We start from the raw sequence: 21,740 nt of genomic DNA, 5'->3' as shown, positions 1-21,740 counted from the left end.
AAAACGTTACTTCGAACCAAGGGATATTATAACTTTGAATCAGAATTCTTTCCTTAAATTAAATAAATTTTAATAGTTTTTCTTTGGCAAATTACTATCATTTTAATCAAGAATTCCCAATTTTAAAAATATATAACCTTCCGTTACTAGACTTCTATTACGTCTTAGAAACATTGACTTCTCCCCCCGGAAGGACCATGTGCGCTAGATGTGTGCATTCAGTGCTACCAATTTTACTTACAGCATTACAGATGCTAGTTTAATAATATAATAATAGAAAGCAAAAATTGAACATAATTAATTCGTATCATACAAACAATACATTTTCTAGATATAGTGAGATTGGCAGTGTCGTCAGCGAAGGTGTAAATAGAAGTATTAAGGTTAGAAGGTAACGTATCCCACCAGCCGACCATGTGCGGTACCTTGGAATGTACCTAGAAAAGAGACTTACCTGGAACCCCCATACGAGACTTTAACGTACCGAACTAAACAAACGATACAAACTTCTAGCCAGACTACTTGACAAACGCTCAAAACTCTCACTACAGGACAAACGACGACTCTATACAGCTCTTCTCACACCAATTACGGACTCGAACTTTACGGAACAGCTAAAAAATCAAACATCAATTAGATTGCAAACACTCCAATCCAAAATACTCCGCCGCATAGTAGACGCTTCATTCTAGGTTAGCAGCCACACAATACATACAGATCTCCAAATACCACTCATCTCAGAACTTGCCAAAATCCGATATAAAAATTTTCATCAAAACCTCTCATTTCATCCCAACCCTTTAGCTGCAAACTTATCTTCAACTACACTACCCTCCAATCCTCGAAGACGTCTGAGGCGCGGTTGGCCCCGTGACCAACTGGGTGACTAATGGCGGCCATCGCTGGATGACCGTCATTCACTTCTGACACGTCATTTATTTATGTACACTTATCTCATTTACTTATTGTACCCTGTAGGTACAGGTGTAAATCTCAATAAAAGGATAAATAAAAAATATATATATAGTGAACTTATTGATATTCTTCTGGACCAAAGATTCTGGTCCTACCACTGACGATATAGCTGATAATCAATCAGCAGACCTATAGGTTTTGCTTTCTTTATCCTCAAACCTAAGTCCAAGAACCGCGTAATCTCTTTGCGCTTCCAGTAGGTTCGTCTCGGCATCTCCTTCGTCTGCTTCATCTTTTCTACAGTCTTCTTCTACTTCTTCCCAAAACTTTATTATTTCATCCTTTTTCTAATTCTTCAAAACCGTAACTTCGTTTGCATCATTTTTGTTGCATCCTTTCTGTCATCTTCTTCGAAGATTCTTCCTCCTTGTTCCTCTGCATCTTTATTATCTGCTTTTTATTTCACTTCATTTTCGTCTTTTACTTCATTTTAAGAGTTTATTCCTTCAGTTTTTTTCATTGTTACCTCTAATATTATCATTATCGTTCACATAAACTTCGACTTTGCCTTTTACTTTTTTTTTTCATATCTTGCTGGTAATGAAAGTGCAGTATCGACGCTTTTAATATTTCCTAATTTAATTATTTTTTCCGAAAGTCCTATTACTTATTAACATCGCTGCTTTAGGCATCGCAATAACTTTTGCACCTATAAATTTGTAGTGATAGGCAAACATCTTAGCCAAGGAAAATATTGTTATCTTTGTAATCTATTTACTTCTTTTGTCGATTTCTTTGGCGTACCTCGGTACAGTTTGTTAACGCAAAAATTGAAATCTACAATCTTAGTAGTCGGTTAAAAACCTTTATTGCTCGAAAATTGGAAACAAAATTACTTCTTACTATCCAAACAATGTGAACCTGCTGAAAATTATTATATTTACCAACTTTGTTTGATCAGACAGTTTTTCCAATGTTTTTCTGTTTTCTAAAGTAAGAAAGAAGTTGTAAATTAAATTGAAGCTTCTTCTTTTTAATTATCTACAGTTTAGCGTAGTAGGGTTCTGTACGTTAAGTGTATGTGTGATGTTTTAGAATTGTAACGTTGGAGTTGTACTTTATTCGGAGGGCGCGTGAATTCAAGCTAAAAACATGGAATCATACCTATTTAATTTGTGCTGGGAAACAGAAATAATATTGATGAATATGTGATTCTATTAATTTACATATATGTATATGCAAAATTAATTAGATACTTCCTTTACTTTCTAAAGACCTCACAACCCGGGCAACGCCGTGTACAGTCGATCAGAATAAAACGGAATAATGGCAATAAACCACTTCTTAAAATGGCAAAATCTATGCGCTGCACTCATTTAAAAATAAATAAATATCTTGGTAAATAAAAGCACTTGTAAACGATTCTTTATTTTTGGTAGAAGGTCCATAAAAATATAAATATTTATTTTATATTACCTCAGATCATCGTTTTATGAAAAATTCGATTTTGAATTAAGAAAGAGATGCTGAACTGTCCGCTGACTTTCTGATATCAGATAGCTGAACAATCCCTCCTGGAGAGAAACACGGTCCAGAGTAACGCAATCAGAATAAGTAATCTCTTTAATATAGATTATTTCTTTATTTGAGTCTTTGGTACAATAAAACTAAAAAGAGTTTCCAATAGAACGTCAGTCTTTTTTTTGAAAAAAGTTCATTCTATTGGACGTTTAGCATTTTAAATTATTATTATAGTTAGGTTTGTAAACTGCTTTGAAAATGATTAAAGTAACAAATATAGATAAGTTATATCTATATTTATTTTTATTTTTTATAATTTAAGGCGCCGTCACCAACTGAGGTCATTGCGCCCGTTTCTTACTTTTTACTTTCATTGTCACTTCCTCTTAAAGGATTATGGCAAATTTTCAATTTCGAGTTACCCAGGAAGTAACCGTTTGAATTCCCCCAAAGTCCAAAAATATTGCATAAACAGTACATTCACTGAATAGATTTTTTACTTTTCTAAAATTTGTTCTATAATTAAAACTGTCCGGTAGGACAGTTGTATAAGGGTTGATCATCAAAAACTGCACGAAAAAGCGTAACGTTGAAAAACACCCAACTTTGACAATTTTTTTCTCTTTTTCTATAAAAGATAAAATTCCCAAATTTTCTTTAAATTGTAGGGCAAACCCTCCTTTATAACTGTAATTTTTTTGCAACAACCCAGATCTAATAGGTTTCGAGAAAAAAGTTGCCAAAAATGAGCAAAAACGGCTTTTTCAAAAAATGTTCCTGTTGTTGTTGTTGTTACCTTTTTTGTAAACAACGTAGCGCCTAAACGCGTGAACCGATTTTCATGAATGAGGTGTCATTCGATTCGGAATTTTATGTAGATGTGCCTTTTGGGGGTCTCCACGCTGTACATTGAATGGAAGAGGAGTTAGCCCCCTTTATGTAAGGCCCCCTCCAAAATTATTATTACTAATTACTCTGTAAATCTTGGCCCGATTTTGATAAAATTTGGTAGGATGATAGGGTTAGGGCTCCCCTACGTAACATTAAAGCGGCGATCAGCCCTTACACTTGTTAAGGGGAAGTATAGCAATCGTTGCAAATTATCGACACGTGAACCGATTTTCATGAATGAAGGGTTATTCGAATCGAAATTTTGTACAGATTTGCACTTTAAAAGTCTCGGCACCGTGCCTCATAAGGAAGGGAGTTTGCCCCACCCAAATAAGGCCCTTTCTAAAACTATTATTACCAATATTTCTATAACGCTTAGTCCGATTTTGATAAAATTCAGCTCGAATAAGTGGTTAAAGCTCCTCTACGTTGCTGATGCTCTTGCACCTACTAAGAGGAAGTACTGCAATCATTTAAATTATCAATGAGTGAACCGATTTAAATCAATGAATTGTCGTTCGATTAAAAGATCTTTGCCTCTTTGCCTTTTAGGAAGAAGTACTGCAATCGTAGTTTATTTTTCTTACTCCTCTTAAAAGGAAGTACTGAAATCGCAGTTTAATTTTGCTATTTACGTACAAATACCTTCCTATGTTATTCAAAACGCTTTTCAAAAAATATATGATAAATCACATATATATGTACATGCATGTTAAAGTAGAAAAAGACAAAGTTAGAGTAGGCTACTGTCTTGAATTCGTCTTACCGAAATATTCGTGAGCACAAATAACACACAGTTAATAACAAGTAGATTATTCAACAACAATTATTGATTTCTCAATTGTAATTTAATTTAGTCCCCCTAATTTTACTTATAGTAAAATACTGGAATAATTAGCTGTCCTAAAAATATGCATATCTTATTTACTTTATATTACATATATACAACCTTGTGGGATGAATACCTAGATTGAGAATGTAATTGAAGAAAACTATATTATTTGCGATAAAGCCAGATAATTATTACCTATTATTATAAACGTTTGACTACTTCATAAAATAACAATTACTTTAATCGAAGAATGAACTTAAACAGACGATTTTTATTTAAAAATAAAAATAAATAAATAAAATAAACAAAATCATTGACTTATGTTGATGTAAGAATTCTTTAAAAACCGTTTTGTTTTTTTTAGCCTCATAATTTTTTTTTATTTTTTATAACGTTTTTCTTTTTAACCTGTAATTAATAGTTTGATTATTATAAATAACTAGATATTACAGTCAATCTACAATGCTACTTGAACATATATTTTGTAGACGAAAATGGCCAGCATAAGGGTCTGTGACATCTAATAAATTCTAAAAAATAACTTATTAATGAAAATTAATGCAGTAGAATTACTTAACTATTAATGAAGTATTAATGAAATGTTGGGTACTCGCTGATTTGTGTACCTTTTGGCGTTTAATCAACCCTTATACTTAACATTTTAAATTGTAAGTTTTTGTTAAGGAGTACCAACTAAGATTGATTCTAAATTCGTAGACACTTGTGCAAGTCGATATCTCTAATTTGAGTAGTATTTATCATAAAAGTCTTTTTAGGTGAGGAGATATAAGTTGGTAGCGTTCCTCTAGAACAGCGGTTCTCAACCTGGGGGTCGCGACCCCCGCGGGGGTCGAACGACCAAAACACAGGGGTCGGCTAAAGCCATCTGAAAATATTTCCGATGGCTTTAACCGCTCAGAAGCCGTGCTACCGTCTGCAGCAGCGCTATTCAGCTGGAACGCACGGTAATAATAATTTTGGGGGAGCCCTATATAAAGGGGGCTAACTCCTCTCCCATTCAATGAACAGTGCCGAGACCCCCAAAAGGCACATCTACATAAAATTCCGAATCGAATGACACCTGATTCATGAAAATCGGTTCGCGCGTTTAGGCGCTATGCAGTTTACAAAATAGGTAACACCGCCAACAAGAACAATACCAATCTTTGAAAAAGCCGTTTTTGCCCATTTTCAGCAACGTACGAGGGTCGTTTGAAAAGTCCGTGAAAAAATAAAAACTACTTAATTTTTTGGGGTAAACCTTTTTTATTTTTCAACATAGTCTCCTTTTAGGCTTATACACTTCGTCCAACGCTGCTCTAGTCCTTCCGAATAATAGGATTTGTCCAAGTCTGAAAAATAGCCATTCGTTTCTGCAATCACCTCCTCGTTTGAATAAAATCTTTTTCCCGCCAGCCATTTCTTCATATTGGGGAACAAATAGTAGTCCGAGGGAGCCAAGTCTGGAGAATAGGGGGGATGTGAAATGAGTTGGAACCCTATTTCCATTAATTTTGCGACCACAACTGCTGAGTTGTGAGCTGGTGTGTTGTCGTGATGGAAAAGGACTTTTTTGTGGGCCAATCGTGGGCGTTTTTCTTGCAGCTCGGTTTTCAAATGGTACAATAACGATGAATAATATGCACCTGTAATAGTTTTACCCTTTTCCAGAAAGTCGATGAGGATTTTTCCTTGCGAATCCCAAAAGACAGTCGCCATAATCTTTCCGGCCGAAGGAACGGTCTTCGCCTTTTTTGGCGCAGATTCCCCCTTGGTAACCCATTGTTTAGATTGTTCTTTGGTCTCAGGAGTGTAGTGATGTATCCATGTTTCATCCACAGTGACGAAACGACGCTTAAAGTCCTGCGGATTCTTCTGGAACAGCTGCAAACCGTCCTTGCAACACTTCACACGATTTCGTTTTTGGTCAAGCGTGAGCAATCGCGGCACCCATCTTGCGGATAGCTTTGTCATGTCCAAATGTTGATGCAAAATATTATGTACCCGTTCATTCGAGATGCCCTCAGCACTAGCAATCTCACGCACCTTTACTCTTCTGTCATCCATCACCATATCATGGATTTTATCAATGATTTCTGGAGTAGTAACCTCAACAGGGCGTCCAGAACGTTCAGCGTCACTTGTGCCCATATGGCCACTCCGAAAATTTTGAAACCACTTATAAACTGTTCTAATCGAAGGTGCAGAGTCACCATAATGTTTATCAAGCTTCTCCTTAGTTTCCTGAGGCGTTTTGCCTTTCATAAAGTAGTGTTTAATCAACACACGAAATTCTTTTTCGTCCATTTTTTGAAAATCACTCGACTTCCTCGATTCACAAAGAAATAGACCGATCTGGCTGAAACTTGGTGTGTGTTCTTCCAAGAGATGCTACTAACTAAACATAACCTCGATACGCGCCAGTAGTGCTATCTCTCTGACTTTGCACGGACTTTTCAAACGACCCTCGTATTTCTCGAAATCTATTTAATCTATGTTGTTACAAAAAAATTACAGTCATAAAGAAGAATTTGCCCCATATTTTAAAGAAAATTCGGGAATTTTATCTTTTATATAAAAAGAGAAAAAAATTGTCAAATTTTGGGTGTTTTTCAACATTATGCTTTTTCGTGCAGTTTTTGACGATCATCCCTCATACAACTGTCGTACTGGACAGTTTCAATTTACATTCCGAATCATAACTGTAGCAATATTACAGTTATGAAGTAACCACCAAATTATTTTTTGGTTTGGGGTCACCGCAACATGAGGAACTGTATTGCGGGGTCATGGCATTAGAAAGGTTGAGAACTACTGCTCTAAAGTGTCATTTTGATATAATCTACAGCAGATATGATCTAGAATCTAGATAATGTAGTAACAATTAAACTTGTTTTAAAATTCAGAGTTTTTAGAAAAATATTTAAGATGGAACCCCGAAAGAAGCAGCTGGAGAAGGTCACACCAGATTTTATGGCGCGTTAACTTCTTCCTCATTCTGACCCGTGTCGGTCTGCAGACAGTGACCATACGTCACAGGTCCTGTTACCGAACATTGTCCGTCACCAAACCCGAGCTTTCTAACCTCCTTCTCCAGAAAGGGCAACAAACTGAACTGGAACCCTGCATCTCAGCTTGAGAGTCCAGTTTGACCGCAATGAGCAAGTCCCTTTCGTTTTGAGTTATGGTTATTTGTTACGCTTGATAGTTTTATTAGTTTTATTTGAGTTTTCATTATTGTTAAAATTTCTGTTTAAACTTTTGCGTGAAAAATGGAAAAGAAAACATTCTAGGAACAAAGGCTAACCCCACTCCTCTCTAACTTCCTTCTGATGGTTTTCCGCTCAATTGAAATTTATAGTTCTACATTGTGAAAGATTTATGCAGAAATAAAAGAAAAAGTAGAAGTCGTTTTCGTGAAAATCGTTGCGGAAAAACCATGCACTTTTGTTTTTTTCCAACTCAGAATCTTAACGAGTCATTTAATTTTTTTTTTTTTTTCTTTTTTTGGAGTTGGCTTTCGCCATACAGCCAGCATCATCGTCTAGGTGCTTATCACTAGAATATCACTCACTCTCCATTCTTACTTATAAATACATTCGCTTCTCACATTCATCCCTCTACTGTATACTGCTTATTTTACAGTTAATTACAAAAAATTACAGTTATAAAAGAGGGTTTGCCCTATATTTTAAAGAAAATTTGGGAATTTTATCTTTTATAGAAAAAGAGAAAAAAATTGTCAAAGTTGGGTGTTTTTCAACGTTACGCTTTTTCGTGCACTTTTTGACGATCTCAAACCTTATACAACTATTTACATAAACCTTACAACTAATGGATGGATCAGTTCTCTAAATTCCTGCCATCCTTATAGCTTAACCGAAATTAAAATCACGTAATCCTTCTCTAATCATTTTCTTCCATTCATTCTAATCGGCTATAACGTTTAAATACATTCATATTTCTTTGCTAGCTCTGCTAAAGATTTAAGCACATAGATGTTGGTGGAGAATGTTATGTCATCGTAGCGAAATGGTGCATCTAAATACCTGTATAAGTCGTCAATCATTTGTTTCCTTTCTACTACATAACGTGGACATATCATTATTATATGTTTGAAATCCTCCTCCTCATTGCAATCTATGGAAATAGGAGAGGTCCTTTTGTTGATCCTGTGAAGGTTCGCTCTCAGCCTGCTTATTGTCGCAAAACCCATTTATTAGTGAGTCATTTAATTATCCTTAATATAAGTTATAGTGTCCCTAATTAGGCATTTAAAAGTGATCGTAACAACTCTCTCACCCCCAGAAGTGGCCGAAAATAGATTTTCCAAGGGAAGTGATTAAAATAAGCTGAAGATATAGATATTAGGTATAAACTGTTAAAAGTAAATCGTTACAACATTTCCGAGAAACTCTTGGTATGAGTCTCTGTTCAGAGTCAAAGAATCCTGCAATTTCCAACGAGAACATTTCTCAAAGGCACATCCCCATGAACAACAGATGCAGTTTTCTTACATCTTTCGGAATCTAGGAGCCAAATGTTTGTCCAGTCCAGAGCATGAGGGTGCACCTTTAGTAGTAAAAATTCCTTTTAGTAAAGCACTACTACCGGTCGTGAATTTGGGTTGCTAACTTATGCTGGGGACCCATGCTTGGAATCCCACGAAAAATATTTTTGCGATTGTTACTGAGATACTTTGCTCACCTAAATCCACAATCCATTTTCTAAAAACCCATTATTCAGTGTCAAGGGACCTCATCATAAGGAGCCTTTCTCTGCAAACTCGATATTGGAAATTTGACACGGCTGCACCACTCCCTTTCACCAGCAATATGCAAGACGCCAACTTGAAGTCTGTAAACCCATTCTTCATTTCGAAATAATTTTTATTTCATCTAACCATTTATTACTTTAGATGAAAAGTGGACTTATTCTGAGAAAACAAACTAGATGCGGATTGTATCCAGTTATATAGCTGTAGATCTCTCCTAAGAGAAAAGATTTTAGAAAAAAGCGATGCCGAGGAGAGGTATAACTGCGAGGGCAGCATTATACTAGGCCGGTTTCTGACATCCCATTATCATTTTACTCCAGCTAGATCGCTTACAATAGTATGACCATTTTTCGTCTATTCCTTTAAAGCAAAACACATAAACGTTTCTCTTTCAACATGCGAATAACTGCATTTTTGACATTGTGGTTGCGTCGAGTAATTAAAAGAGATTCGTGCGGGCGTTTTCCCATTATATATGCTTTCTGTCTCTGTCTTCTTTTGTGGCACTGGGTACAACTACAAGAGTCAGGTACCACCAGGAACATCTCAGTGCGCTGAGTAATTGGTATTCATCTTGAAGACTGGGCGCCACGGTAGCCGAGATGTTAGAGGCGAGACCTGCGAAGCTAATATGTATTGTGGTACTGGGTTCAATTCCCCCATCTAAGCCTTGGATTTTATTTAATGGTTAATAAAGAAATTTACAGTAAAGTATGTTTGCTAGTCGCCTCCGTCCACGACACCTAATTGGTAGTTGGACTTTAAGCCCCGCCTGAAAAAAAAGGCGATACTTTACTTTACTTTCATCTTGAAGACGTTTATTCTCACCAATCTGCTTAAGAAAAAAAAAAAAAACATAAAATATCTTTCATTTTGGAACTATTCTTGAAATTATGAACCCAAAATTCCGCAATTTTCAGCGAATACATTTCTCAAAGGCACGTCCCCATGAACAACAGCTGCAGTTTTCTTACATCTCTCGGAATCTAGGGGCCAAAAGTTTGTCCAGTCTTTTAACATGAGAGTGCAACTTAGTAGTAAACAGTTTGGAATTAAGCAACCTGGACAATGCAGAATTGTTAAGCGATGGTCCAGTGCGTGATTCCTCCTACACACTTCTAACACATCCAACTCTTCGGGGAGCTTGGAGTAATACTGTTGACATATTTGTTGGTAATTCAAACAGTTACTTAATGTGACAGCTTCATGAATGCGAATTTTGAGCGGGCAACATAACAGTGACCATTACCTATCTTGGCATTGTGGAGTATTAGATAGTGTGAGGTCCGAGTACGTTAACTCAACCTAAGTAGCGACCGTTCTACAGTCTGAAGAACCCATTCTCTGCTCTGCTCTGTTCGCGGAGCCCACGCTACTAAGGCAATTAATGTTTTTCTGGCGTGCTTCAGGCGAACCTCATTTATCGATCGATCATCTTAATCACTAAGACCATGAATTTCTTTTTAGGGTTTCAGTTACAAGATTCGAGAGAAGCAATAAGTTGATCTGATCCTTACGATCTGGATGTACTAGAAATTTGTTCTCCAGTTATGGGACCATCTAGTGGATCTTTACCTCCAGGTATGAACAAGAAATTTTGAAAATTATTTTAATTGATTTTTTTATTTATTATAATAATATTTTACACTTATTTAATATAATAGATTCAGTTTCTGTTTTATTATCTTTATTTTTTTAATTTAGACTAAAAAAATTTAGTATTAATTAGGGAAAAATTTTAAGCGAACGGGAGAAAATAAAAAGTTTTCTTGTAAAAATTGTGCCCAATTACTGCGGAAAAAGAGAATCAGCCAAAGGGCATTGTTATCGCAGTTGAACCTAATTACACGTGGAGATGCCTTGCGAAGGGTATTTTGTTTTTGTACTTTCATTTTTAAGGGTTGGAGGAGTACAATTAAAAGTAAAAACTCGACTATGATGTTGGGCGGGGAGGAAGCCAAGAGCGGCGGTAGTGGGGAGGAGTCAAGGGAGCTTTGTGGTTGGTCAGGTGTTATAATAGGGGGTCGGTCAGAGGGCGCAAATGCGGCGGCGGCGGCAGCGGCTCTAACATGTGTCAGTGTGAGCGATATTGTGCTCGTGTGTGTGGGCGGCGCGAGTGAGAGAGTAGGAGGCAGTGACAAGGAGGCGGTGAGAGAATGTTGAACAAAGAGAGAGCGGGTTGTGTGTGAAAGAGACAATGTACAGGGCGCAATACCAGGTCCTGGCTTAATTATACAGGGGCAAGGGGTGGGGATAGGCACGAACCAGCCGTCAGTGCTCTACCGGCCCTGATACAACGTGCATCTAACTACCTTCCTACTACGTCATCCTCAACAACAACCCACCGGCGACGACATGACACTTTGAACTCGGTGACTTTAACGGTAGCCGCGCCGCTGTACTTTTTTTTTTTTTTGTATATTTAGTTTTTGTTTGTTTTGAAATGGAGGAGAACAGCTGGGAACAAGATGTCCCGCCTATTATGGGATCTTGCCAGCAACAACAACCGCCTCAACCACAAAATGATATCTACAACATGAACAAGGTAAAAGAGATTTTTCTTATCTTACAGATATTCAGCAAAGTGTAGTCCCTCCAAGAATCTGAACTACAAAAGTGTCAACAAATATATTAAATTAATCACCAATCTAATGTTATCAGATAAGAAGATTCTTGTAAACCGTCAAAAAAGCTACCACTTTTATGACTGCCTTTTTTCAAAAATTAAAAAACTGTTATTAATACATTCTGAGCAGATAGGCGAAGAAACGTTAACGCCTAATTCCATTACTAGCAAAGATCCTATGCGAAAGAAATTTCGCATTTTCCTAGTAAAATGTAAAGAAAAAATGGTTACATTCGCAGGATTGGTGGATATCTATGTTTTTATCCGGTCAAATTTTGGTTTTTATATTCATATTAGCGTTAACAAAAAAATCAGACATATGAATCATGAATAAACTTTCGAAACTCTGCAAAATTTATAAAATTTAATTCGTTACAAAGAGTGAAATTTTTGGAAACTTTATTTTATTTTGAAAATAATTTTTTAATTATTCACAAGCTAACTAATCTAAAGTAGTTAGCAAAATTAATGCTCAAAATTATGTTTGAAGTTAATTAAAATTTTTCTAAATGAATCGAATGGATATATTAGTGATGAAACAATAAAGTAAATCTTATTCATTTCAAAATACTACTTCAAGTACTCCGGAGATCTCTTATCAAGCAAGATAAGTACTAATTCCATTTTAATCGGTTATAATGTTTTTATGGACAATTTAGCTGATAATCAAATTCACTGCATCTTCCCCATAATTTCAAAGGTCTTGGTACAGTTTTTAAATTTGAATATTGCGGGAAAAAAATTGTTGAACTTCATTGCAATTAAAGAATAATTAAGAAAACATAATTGAAATGAAATTTATTTCCAGAGAATTTAACAATTTTCGTAGAGTTCAATAGTTATTTGTTAATAAGCCTCCGGAAACCAGTAATAAGATAAAATTATTAAGCGAATAGTACTGTAATATACAAAAACTATGAACTTGGAATGATCTTAAAAATTAAAAAAATACCCTTTAAAACAAATTATATTTTCAAATATTTAAATTATTTTTACCAAAATCTTATAGTTTGTTATTTTCAAGTTGTCAATTCACGATTAAGTATGGAATTACAAAATTATATTGTTTTATATCATGTTAAGTGCCGTAATGAATAAAGCATTGTAGAAAAACTTCGACCATTCGAATAGCAAAAAAAGGGGTATTTAAATTCTAGTACAAACCAACATATTAAAAAGAAAACGCGAATAACGCGTGAACATGATATAAAAGCGATTACGATTAACTAAACGCTCTCTCAAATGTATTTACAGAAAGATTGTAAAATTTTTTTTGATTAATAGTCTAAGGGTTGCTGAAGAGAAAATTGGGGACCCTGAGTGCCGACCTCTCTTATATTCACCTTCAGAGGTAATCTTTCTGGGGTCCCCTACAAATACGATCTGTTGAGAGACCAATATTATAAATACCATCCCGGTATTAACCGGAGGTCGCTAGTGCACTGTGAAGGCCACCGGAACCAAAGACATCAGATGATGAAAGCATAGAAAAATGAATGAAATAAAAAATTAAATATGTAAAGATCAAGAAGGCATAACCACTTGGAAACGATTTTGAATTTTTTATAATTTGGAACTAAAATTAAAAGGTGAGTGGTTTGAAGTTTGTTGTGAGGTCCCACATTTGAGTAATAGCAAACTTCTAATACGAAGATGAAATGATAAAAGATAAATTGAGTGGTGCAAAGACTTGCAAGTAAGAAGAAAAAAGAAAATACCGAAGGGAAATGCAAGAAATAGATTGCGTAGAATTTCAAATAATGGTAAAGAACAAGAATTTTCAAAATAGATAAAAAATAAACCTAATAAAGTAAAGTAATCGCCTATTTTTTCAGGCGGGGCTTAACGTCCAACTACCAATTAGGTGTCGTGGACGGAGGCGATTAGCAAACATACTTTACTGTAAATTTCTTTTATTAACCATTAAATAAAATCCAAGGCCTAATACCGGGAATCGAACCCAGTAACACAATACATATTAGCTTCGCAGGTCTCGAAAATAAACCTAAATTTAATGATTTTGAGATTTACCAAATTTTGAGTGAAAAGACTTTAATGGTGATAATCTGTGGATGGCCGCGATTTACAAATTTTTTACAGCTTAACATGGTTTCAATCAGCTCTTAAAAAATTATGTCGAATCTTGGATCCGAGTAGTAAAGAGCATTAGGAATTAATCTAATCTCTTTTCAATTTAATTTGGTTAATTAAGTAATGAGTTCCTTGCATATACCTGTATAATTTTGATACATAATTTTATCTAAGCCTTCTAGCCTATTACATGACACCCAATTAGGTAGCTGGACGTGAAGCACTGCCTGGAAAAATAGGCGATCGTTTTACATAATTTTATTTCAATTAGCGCTCAAATAAACCTCTTATTTATTCCTCTGGATCTAGAGCTGTAATCCTGTGTCAGATCTGTTCTTATAAACACTCCTCTAGTTGAAGTTTTAATTAGAGCAAATTGGACTTGTACAAATATACTTAATAAAATTAACTCCTATTCAATGCCGACTAAACATGCCTGATAAATTATTAAAACATGGCTGAGTACAAGGCTCTTTACTTAACTAACTCCTACGATATCAAAAATTTAATAAAACATAGTTTTTTAATTTAATTATAAAAATCATTTTTTAAAAAATAATTTTATTATTCAGTTGAATGCGATATGGGAAATGGGGGCCAAATACTGGACCCTTGAGCTGTATACATTTCACACAGCTCATATACATATAAATGTTAAAGAGGGGTCAGTATGTATATGCAGAGGGATGAGATCAGTGAACTGAACACTGGTATACTCTTGGGTTCTACACAGAATTCATCACATTAAGGAACTACATTTATTAGTAATACTAATTAACGTCATTTAATTATAATACACAAAGTAATACTTTAGTTGTGTACGTGTGTTTTACTCCAAGGATGGTTACTGTGGCCGCATTTCATTGGTTGGATAATGAGAATGGGCGGGCATTGGCTGGCATCAAGTTGCGTTCTATTCAAGGAACGTGGTCACTACATTAAATTATAGTTTTTATATAAGTAATAATTATATAAAAAAAAGAAGAATTCCCACTCTATTTTTATTTAATAAAAATTCAAATATTAATATAATAAGATAAGGTTATAAAATATTACGTAGAATAAAAATATTGCGTGATATTTGCGATTAGTTAAGTTGAACCAATATCAATCACAACCAGCATCTTTTCAATACATGCTTGCTACAGCTTTAGTATTTGCCCAGCTTAGCGAGATAAGTCTACGTGAAAATTAGATATGAAATAAACAATAGATAATGTTTTTAGTATTGACTTGCGTTAAATTAACCAAATCTTAACGCACACTAGTCTTGAGAGAAAATGCACCGACCTACTAGATTTCTTTGTAAAAAAAAAAAAAAAAAAAATTTGAGTAAGACTAAAGTCTCTGAGAAAAGGAGATTTTATCTCTGAGAACGGCTTAATCGCATTAAGTTTTTCAAAAGCCAACTTGAAGTTGCATAATTGAAATAATTTAAGTTAAGTTAATCATAGATCGACGACATGTAATGAAATCTGCACAACGGCATAAATTAGAGTTATTATTGAGTTCTAGGCTACAGTATTTAGCAGCATAATTATCTTACTGCTTCACTCATCTTTCCTGTGGACAAATTGTATATAATTTTGGCCTTGTTTTCTATGAAAATAACCTAATTTTTATATTGTTGGGATGGTAGAAATGGATAAAATGTCTTTAAATTTCTGGTCGCATTCGTTTAGCGCCTTTCTCCCTCCGGTTCTAATCTAAATCTCCACAGAGAACTTAAATCCCTTTAAGCCTAATCCCTCAGGAGTAAATTTCTTCAATTGTTCACCATTTCCGGCGGTCCTACCAAACGATTAAAACGCCATTCACCTCGCCATTTTATTCATTCTGGTACGAGAACAATCAGTCAAGTTGTAAGAAGTAGTATCGGTTTGGGACCTTTATCTTCCCAACGTGGGATGCACTTATGCCACTGCATATTGTTGCACTGCTATTTACTAAAAAAAAAAAAAAAAAAAATTCATCTTCCTACTTTTATCTAAAGAAGATTTTTAGGTAAAAGTAACAAGTAAATTGAAAGACACTTACTTTCGTTTATCTACTCATGTTAAAGTCCAAAAAATCTTTGGATCATTTATCGAAAAAATTATGAAAAGTATAATAAATGAGGCTGATCTAGATTTAGATTCCAACTCTCTATGTATCCAGTCATTACAGTCAAAAATACTTCGAAAACTTGATTTCTCAAATTTCATTCCTCTACAGCTGATCATTGTTATACATTAATAGATCACTTGCCTTCTTTCGCTTCATATGTTAATCCTCCAAGAAGATTAAAGAGAAGATGGCCTCGCGATTTACTCTTATCCTTTAGGGCAGTGTAATAAGTTTTCACGATAATGGAGTGACACCACTGGGGGGCCTTCTCCACTCAAATATTCCTGATATTGTTTTATCATATCCAAATGTGGGAAACCTAATCAAATATTATCTAGAACTTCCTTAAAAGTTTACGTCATTTTGCGTGCAATGAGTTTGCAAAGTTCCAAGAACATCTTTGCAGCCATTATCGAGGAAATCTCTAAAAATGAAAAATATTTTCAGCAATATGGCGCTTACGGTAAGAGGATCGATTTTGTCCAAGACTTTATGGTCAAATCTACCAGGTATTTCGAACAAAATTAAATTTGACTGCTGCTATTTTTAGTCCATGAGTGGTGCTCACTTTGTAAAAAAAGTAGGTTTTCGTACCCAGAAGGTTTCAAAACTGGTGAGTAAAAGCGAGTAAAACGTAGGAAGATCGCCATATTTTTTTCATTGATACAAAGACTGGATAAAAGTATATGTTTCAATGCCAAACCCCAATGTAAAGTTTACTTTTCATGATATTTTCCTAAATTCAACGTGCAGAAATTGTGCATGTTCAATATACAACTAGCTAAAAGTCCGTCTCAAGTGAATTTGGTAAGAATAAATGGAACTTATTCGGTGTTTATCTGGATCGAGCTGAATTCTATAAGTTCTTCTTTGATCATTCAAGAAATTTTAGTCTTTACAGAAATTTCTAACACTGGCCATTTTTAACTTGTGTAATTCTTAAGTAACGATATATCAAACAAAACGGAATCTTCTTGTGACTCCAATTTAAACATAAGTCACGATGTAAAACAAATCTTTAAAAAATATACTTATATAAATCTCTTTGAATGAATAAATTAAGAGAATTGTTTTCAATCTGATAACAATCCTTTTGTTTAATTTTTTTGCAGAAACAAACATCCTGAGTACGCATCGGCACTTTTCCTGTATCGCTGACTGTCACAAATCTTATCATTATGACTAACACTTGACAGTTCATAGCCTCAACAGATTTACATATCAGTAGAGGCTTCAATTTACTGTTGGTCTTTTTTTGCAAACCTCCCATTTTTTTTTTAAATATAATGCTAAGTATCAGAAATATACGACAGAATTTTTTGGTAATTGGTAAAAATATTGTACAAATGTTTCTATAACTTTTTTTAAGTAACTGGTGTGAAACCTCCTCCAATCTAAAAATTTTAAGAGAAACTGTCTAACTTTTGTTACTCGTAGAGCAAAAGTTCAAAATTTAGAAAAAAACCTCCCCGACCATGAATTTAGCAAAATCATTCACACTGACGTACCGCAAGAAAGCATCCTTCGCCCTATCCTTTGCATTGTTTCCACCCCAGATATTCCCACCCGTTTTGGCACAATGATGCACAACTCATGCAGATGATTCTGCAATATTATTCCGATCCTGCTCAAGCATCCTAATACAGCCAGGAACACCCAGAGCTCATTTAATCTTGGTTTTAAAAACAGAAAATAAAACTGAACAAAAAACTTGACAAAGCCTCAAATAACATAAATACCAATTTCTACTCGAGGGAATGAATATACTTATCGTAATTTTGGTTTAGTGACCGTAAAATATTAAATTAAGGATTCAAATTGGCGAGGAATCGGTCCAAATAAAAGGCAAAAAGACGAATTGTTTTTATTAGGACCGATTCCTCGCCACTTTGAATCCTTAATAGAAATTATACTTCGACCGTATTTATTAGATAGCCAACTTAATGGAACCCACGTACAAAAATGAAAAGACAGGAATTACACTGATTTACGGACAGCTATGTTACAAAGTCTCTAGACACAAAGGTAAACCATAAATATACAAAACAAGCTGACATTTTTATAAAACACCTCTGTGACCGAAGTGGACTTATACAACCAAAATGTGTGGCTCCGCGAAATCATCCAATATCCAGAGAATCCAATTCTTCCTATCCAAAAATCTTTGCCATAACGCTTCCTAACAAGTCTGTGATTCAATTTTTCACAAAGGCCTCAATATTTCCAACGTTTCTGAACTACCTTGCTTCTTGAACGTCTACAATAAACTTGTAGCTCATCCCCAATCCTGTGGCACAAGTCCTTTTACTTTCATTCCGAAAATCGGCCTGGCGATCTCCTATACTCCTAGATCCCGATTTTTGACCAAAGAGTACAGTACAGTCTGGTTCCTCCCAACTTGCATCTCTGATTTTCACGCTGTTCTAGAGAAACAGAATGTAATTGAGAGATACGTGATAATTTTTTCAATCTTCTCGAAACTTGGAAAAAATAAAAATAATAACTGAAATCGGCATTTCCAATGTAAACCGTACCACGGCTGAAGAGAGATAGGGTGTAACTGGTAATTTCAGAGGAAATTCAAACAGAATGCGCTCGCTGTACGTTCGGCAGTACTGCAGGTAGCATTTTCCTAGCAGTAGTGGCTGCAAGTTCTTGCTTAAGAGATGACTATCAAGTCTGCTGTCTCAATAATTATTAAGATAATAATTTTTGAAATTTACATTTTTTTTTTCTTGTTCGAGAAAATAATGTTCAATTTTAAAATTAATTTTCTTTAAATTATTGTTTGTTTTTTTTACTAGTTCTTGCCCTACTGGTGAGAAATCGTACTAATATTACTCTGTTTTCGGTTTTGAGTTTAGAGTGGGTTGTATCATAACACTGAGAAGAACTTTATTTATTTTTTTACATTTATTTATAATCTGCAAACTAAGGCGCCACGGTAGCCGAGCGGTTAGAGGCGAGACCAGTGAAGCTAATATGCATTGTGGTACTGGGTTCGATTCCCGGTCTTAGGCCTTGGAATTTATTAAATGGTTAATAAAAGAAATTTAGTAAAGTATGTTTGCTAGTCGCCTCTGTCCACGACACCTAATTGGTAGTTGGACGTTAAGCCCCGCCTGAAAAAATAGGCGACTACTTACTACTTAATCTGCAAACTAATACAAACTTAGTAAATTTGTTGAGTTGTACAAATGGTCTTGAAGTGACATGGAAGGAAGTGCCACCACCTTCCTGGACCGGACACATCTCTTCCGGTGTAAGGTCTCCAGAGCAATGGCGTCTTAAGCCTCTGGGAGGATTCCCAGGGATGATCAGGGAGGACATGTTAATGATGTGAGGTTTGTTGGAATAGAACTCAAAAAAATATTGAATTTTTTATGTAGGGGCCACTATCAATTTTTAGATAAATTCAGCCAACCAGAAAAGTTAATATATTAAATTTATTTTACTTGAAAACGGATCCTCTAATTTCTTTAAATTTGGTGTACTATTTATTTTAACTGTTAGCTTATTATGTATTATTATTTTAATGATTTCAACATCTCAGGTTATTGGTGCCCGGAGCTTTTTTTCAGTGCACTGCCAGCCGTCGCACTGTGTTCTCTCATTACAGACAATGCTGTCCATCGCCGGTCAGTGAGCTATAAGAAGCTCCTGAGAGGAGAAAATCTAAGGGTCAGCAGCTAGATTCGAACCCGGGACCTCCGCGTGGGAATCCAATACGCTAACCGCATAGCTAATCCCTTCCCTTATTATTGTTATTGTTATTATTATTATTATTATTTAAATTCATTTATAATTGCGCTAAAATAATTCAACAATCTTCAAATGAACATTTTTTTTTGGTAAAATTCCTATTGAGGGCACTCCTAGATGAGAAGTGTGATTGGTCATCTCTATAAAATACCATTTCATTGCAAATTTGAGACATTACTTATTGAATGTTCAGAAGGATCATTTGTGTAACCAAACTTTCAAATTTGGAATAAGTCGGCTCATAGAAAGGATAGATTTTTATTGGACCATTTAGTTTTTAGTGTTCTTTTTGTTGAAAAAGGTTCCTTTTAATGAAGATGTATAATATACTTTTATTTATGAACGTATTTCGCAACTGCATAGAGTGGTGCAACAAACAAGTATAATATTAAATTCAACAATCTTTTCAGAACAAACTGCAAGTTTTCAAGAAAATTTAATTACGTGAAGGAAGAAAAATTGTATTTGTATTCACACAAAAGTTTTTGATTAACATTAAAAGAAGTTGATGGAAATAAGGAGGGCGAATCGTTCAGCTCAGGCAGTTTATACGGAGAAGGAAGCCAATCTTAAGGGGGACTCTAAGGATAGAAATATTTTATTGGAAAAATCTTACATAGTACAAGTAGAAGACAGAAAGAAGAGATAACGCGGATGGCCATTCTTCAGTTGGTGCGTGGGAGCTACAAACCCCTGGACCCTCTTGTAACCATCGCCAGCCATCTCTCTTCCATTATACCAGAGTCTAGTTTGTTACTCTACTATATAATATAACAAAAGGAAAAACATTCATATTATTGGAACGTGTTCTTTAAATATTCCATGTCTAGTTTGTTTAAGTGTTACAAACTGATTGAATAATAAGAATGCATTATTAACATCTTAAAGAACAAATAAAGATTTGTATTATGGTTAAAAGAATTTCTACCGTGGTGGTCGAAATATCATTTACAAGTAAAAATATTAGATTAAAAAATCAAAAATTAAATAAGATGTGCCTTTATAATAATAAACAGTTAATAAATAATTAAAAGTCAGGTGTGAACCATTCAATGACACTCTCTTACCGCCATTCATGTCGTCACATTTTAGATGAAAATATTTTGGGCGCGAACAACAGTGAAGTGGCACTTCTGCTTTATCGATTGCCTTCAAATTTGGAACTTTACTTATATTTAATTCTTCTCATTATTGTAACATAGATATCGATAAACTTAGAGAAAGATGCTCATCAAATCTCCTCCGGAACTGCCTTTGGAAGATTTATCAATGGAAACGTTTCAAATAAAAGTTACAGATTTAAATTTTTTAAAAACCTTATAGAGTTTAAATCGATGCGTTTTTGTTTTTTTTTGAGAAAATTATAAAAAAACTGGATAACTCGGTTAAAGTAGAGTAGCAATTCTGGTTGGCTGATTTTGTTTAAACTTATACTTTCGAGCCCAAAGATTCAAAATATCAAACTTGAACTGTCTAGCAATACAAGTACAGAGTCAATAAACCACTTACTTCTTTTTTTAACTCAGGCGAGGAAGGGCATGAGTTAACACTGAACACTCAGGTGTTGGTGAAGTGGCCGTAAAGCGTTGATTTGTAAGTGTGAGATCGCCAGATCGAATCCCGCGTTTAGCTATGTTTTATTTCTTAAAAAATAGTGATTAATAAGTTATGTGCCTCTGCCTCCGTCCACGACATCTAATTGCTAACTACCAATTCACTCAGGAGTCTTTAAATTTTTAACAATTCTCCAGGATGTGTTCTCTCTTTACAGTCCACACTCAGAAAGTAACTATAACTTCCACGTTTATGTATGTAAAACAAAAACATTGAAGTCAGTAAATAGAAAAATGAGGCTGCTTTTTAATTTGAAGCAATTCATTAATCCTAAAAGAACTTGAGTAAATACTCGTATATGTTATAGGTTGTTTGCAAATAATTTATAGTTTGATCGTTATTAAGCTTTCCATAGAGGCACTGGCATCGCTTAATTCTTGCTGTTAAAATCTTATTATTATTAAAAATAAATACAAATAATAAAAATACAAATAGACTCTTAAGTGAAGGTATTGAAATCGATTTAGAGTTTTTATCGAATTTATACATTTTTAAGACATTTACACACCTTGATCGAGAGAAAAGGGAGATAGGAACACAGATTCATTCAGTTAAATAGAAGCAAGAGATATCGTTACGACATCTCAACTAGTTTGAATAACCGA

The 21,740-nt window shown here is 34.7% G+C and overlaps 1 protein-coding gene across 1 annotated transcript in view; it reads left to right on the top strand.

Moving 5' to 3' along the window:
* Positions 1-10,961: 10,961 nt before the first annotated feature.
* ara (araucan) overlaps positions 10,962-21,740 on the top strand; it is a 232,405-nt gene continuing 221,626 nt past the window's right edge. Inside the window, exon 1 of the mRNA XM_074118929.1 lies at positions 10,962-11,481. Coding sequence (XP_073975030.1) covers positions 11,380-11,481 — 102 coding nt within the window. The 5' untranslated portion in view covers positions 10,962-11,379. The remainder of the gene's footprint in view (positions 11,482-21,740) is intronic.

This window comes from Rhodnius prolixus, unplaced genomic scaffold (genome assembly GCF_049639745.1).
Source record: "Rhodnius prolixus isolate KJV_2025 unplaced genomic scaffold, Rpr scaffold_2, whole genome shotgun sequence".
NCBI lineage: Eukaryota > Metazoa > Arthropoda > Insecta > Hemiptera > Reduviidae > Rhodnius > Rhodnius prolixus.
Note: the sequence above shows the minus strand (reverse complement) of the source record. Positions and strands in the feature narration are given on the sequence as shown.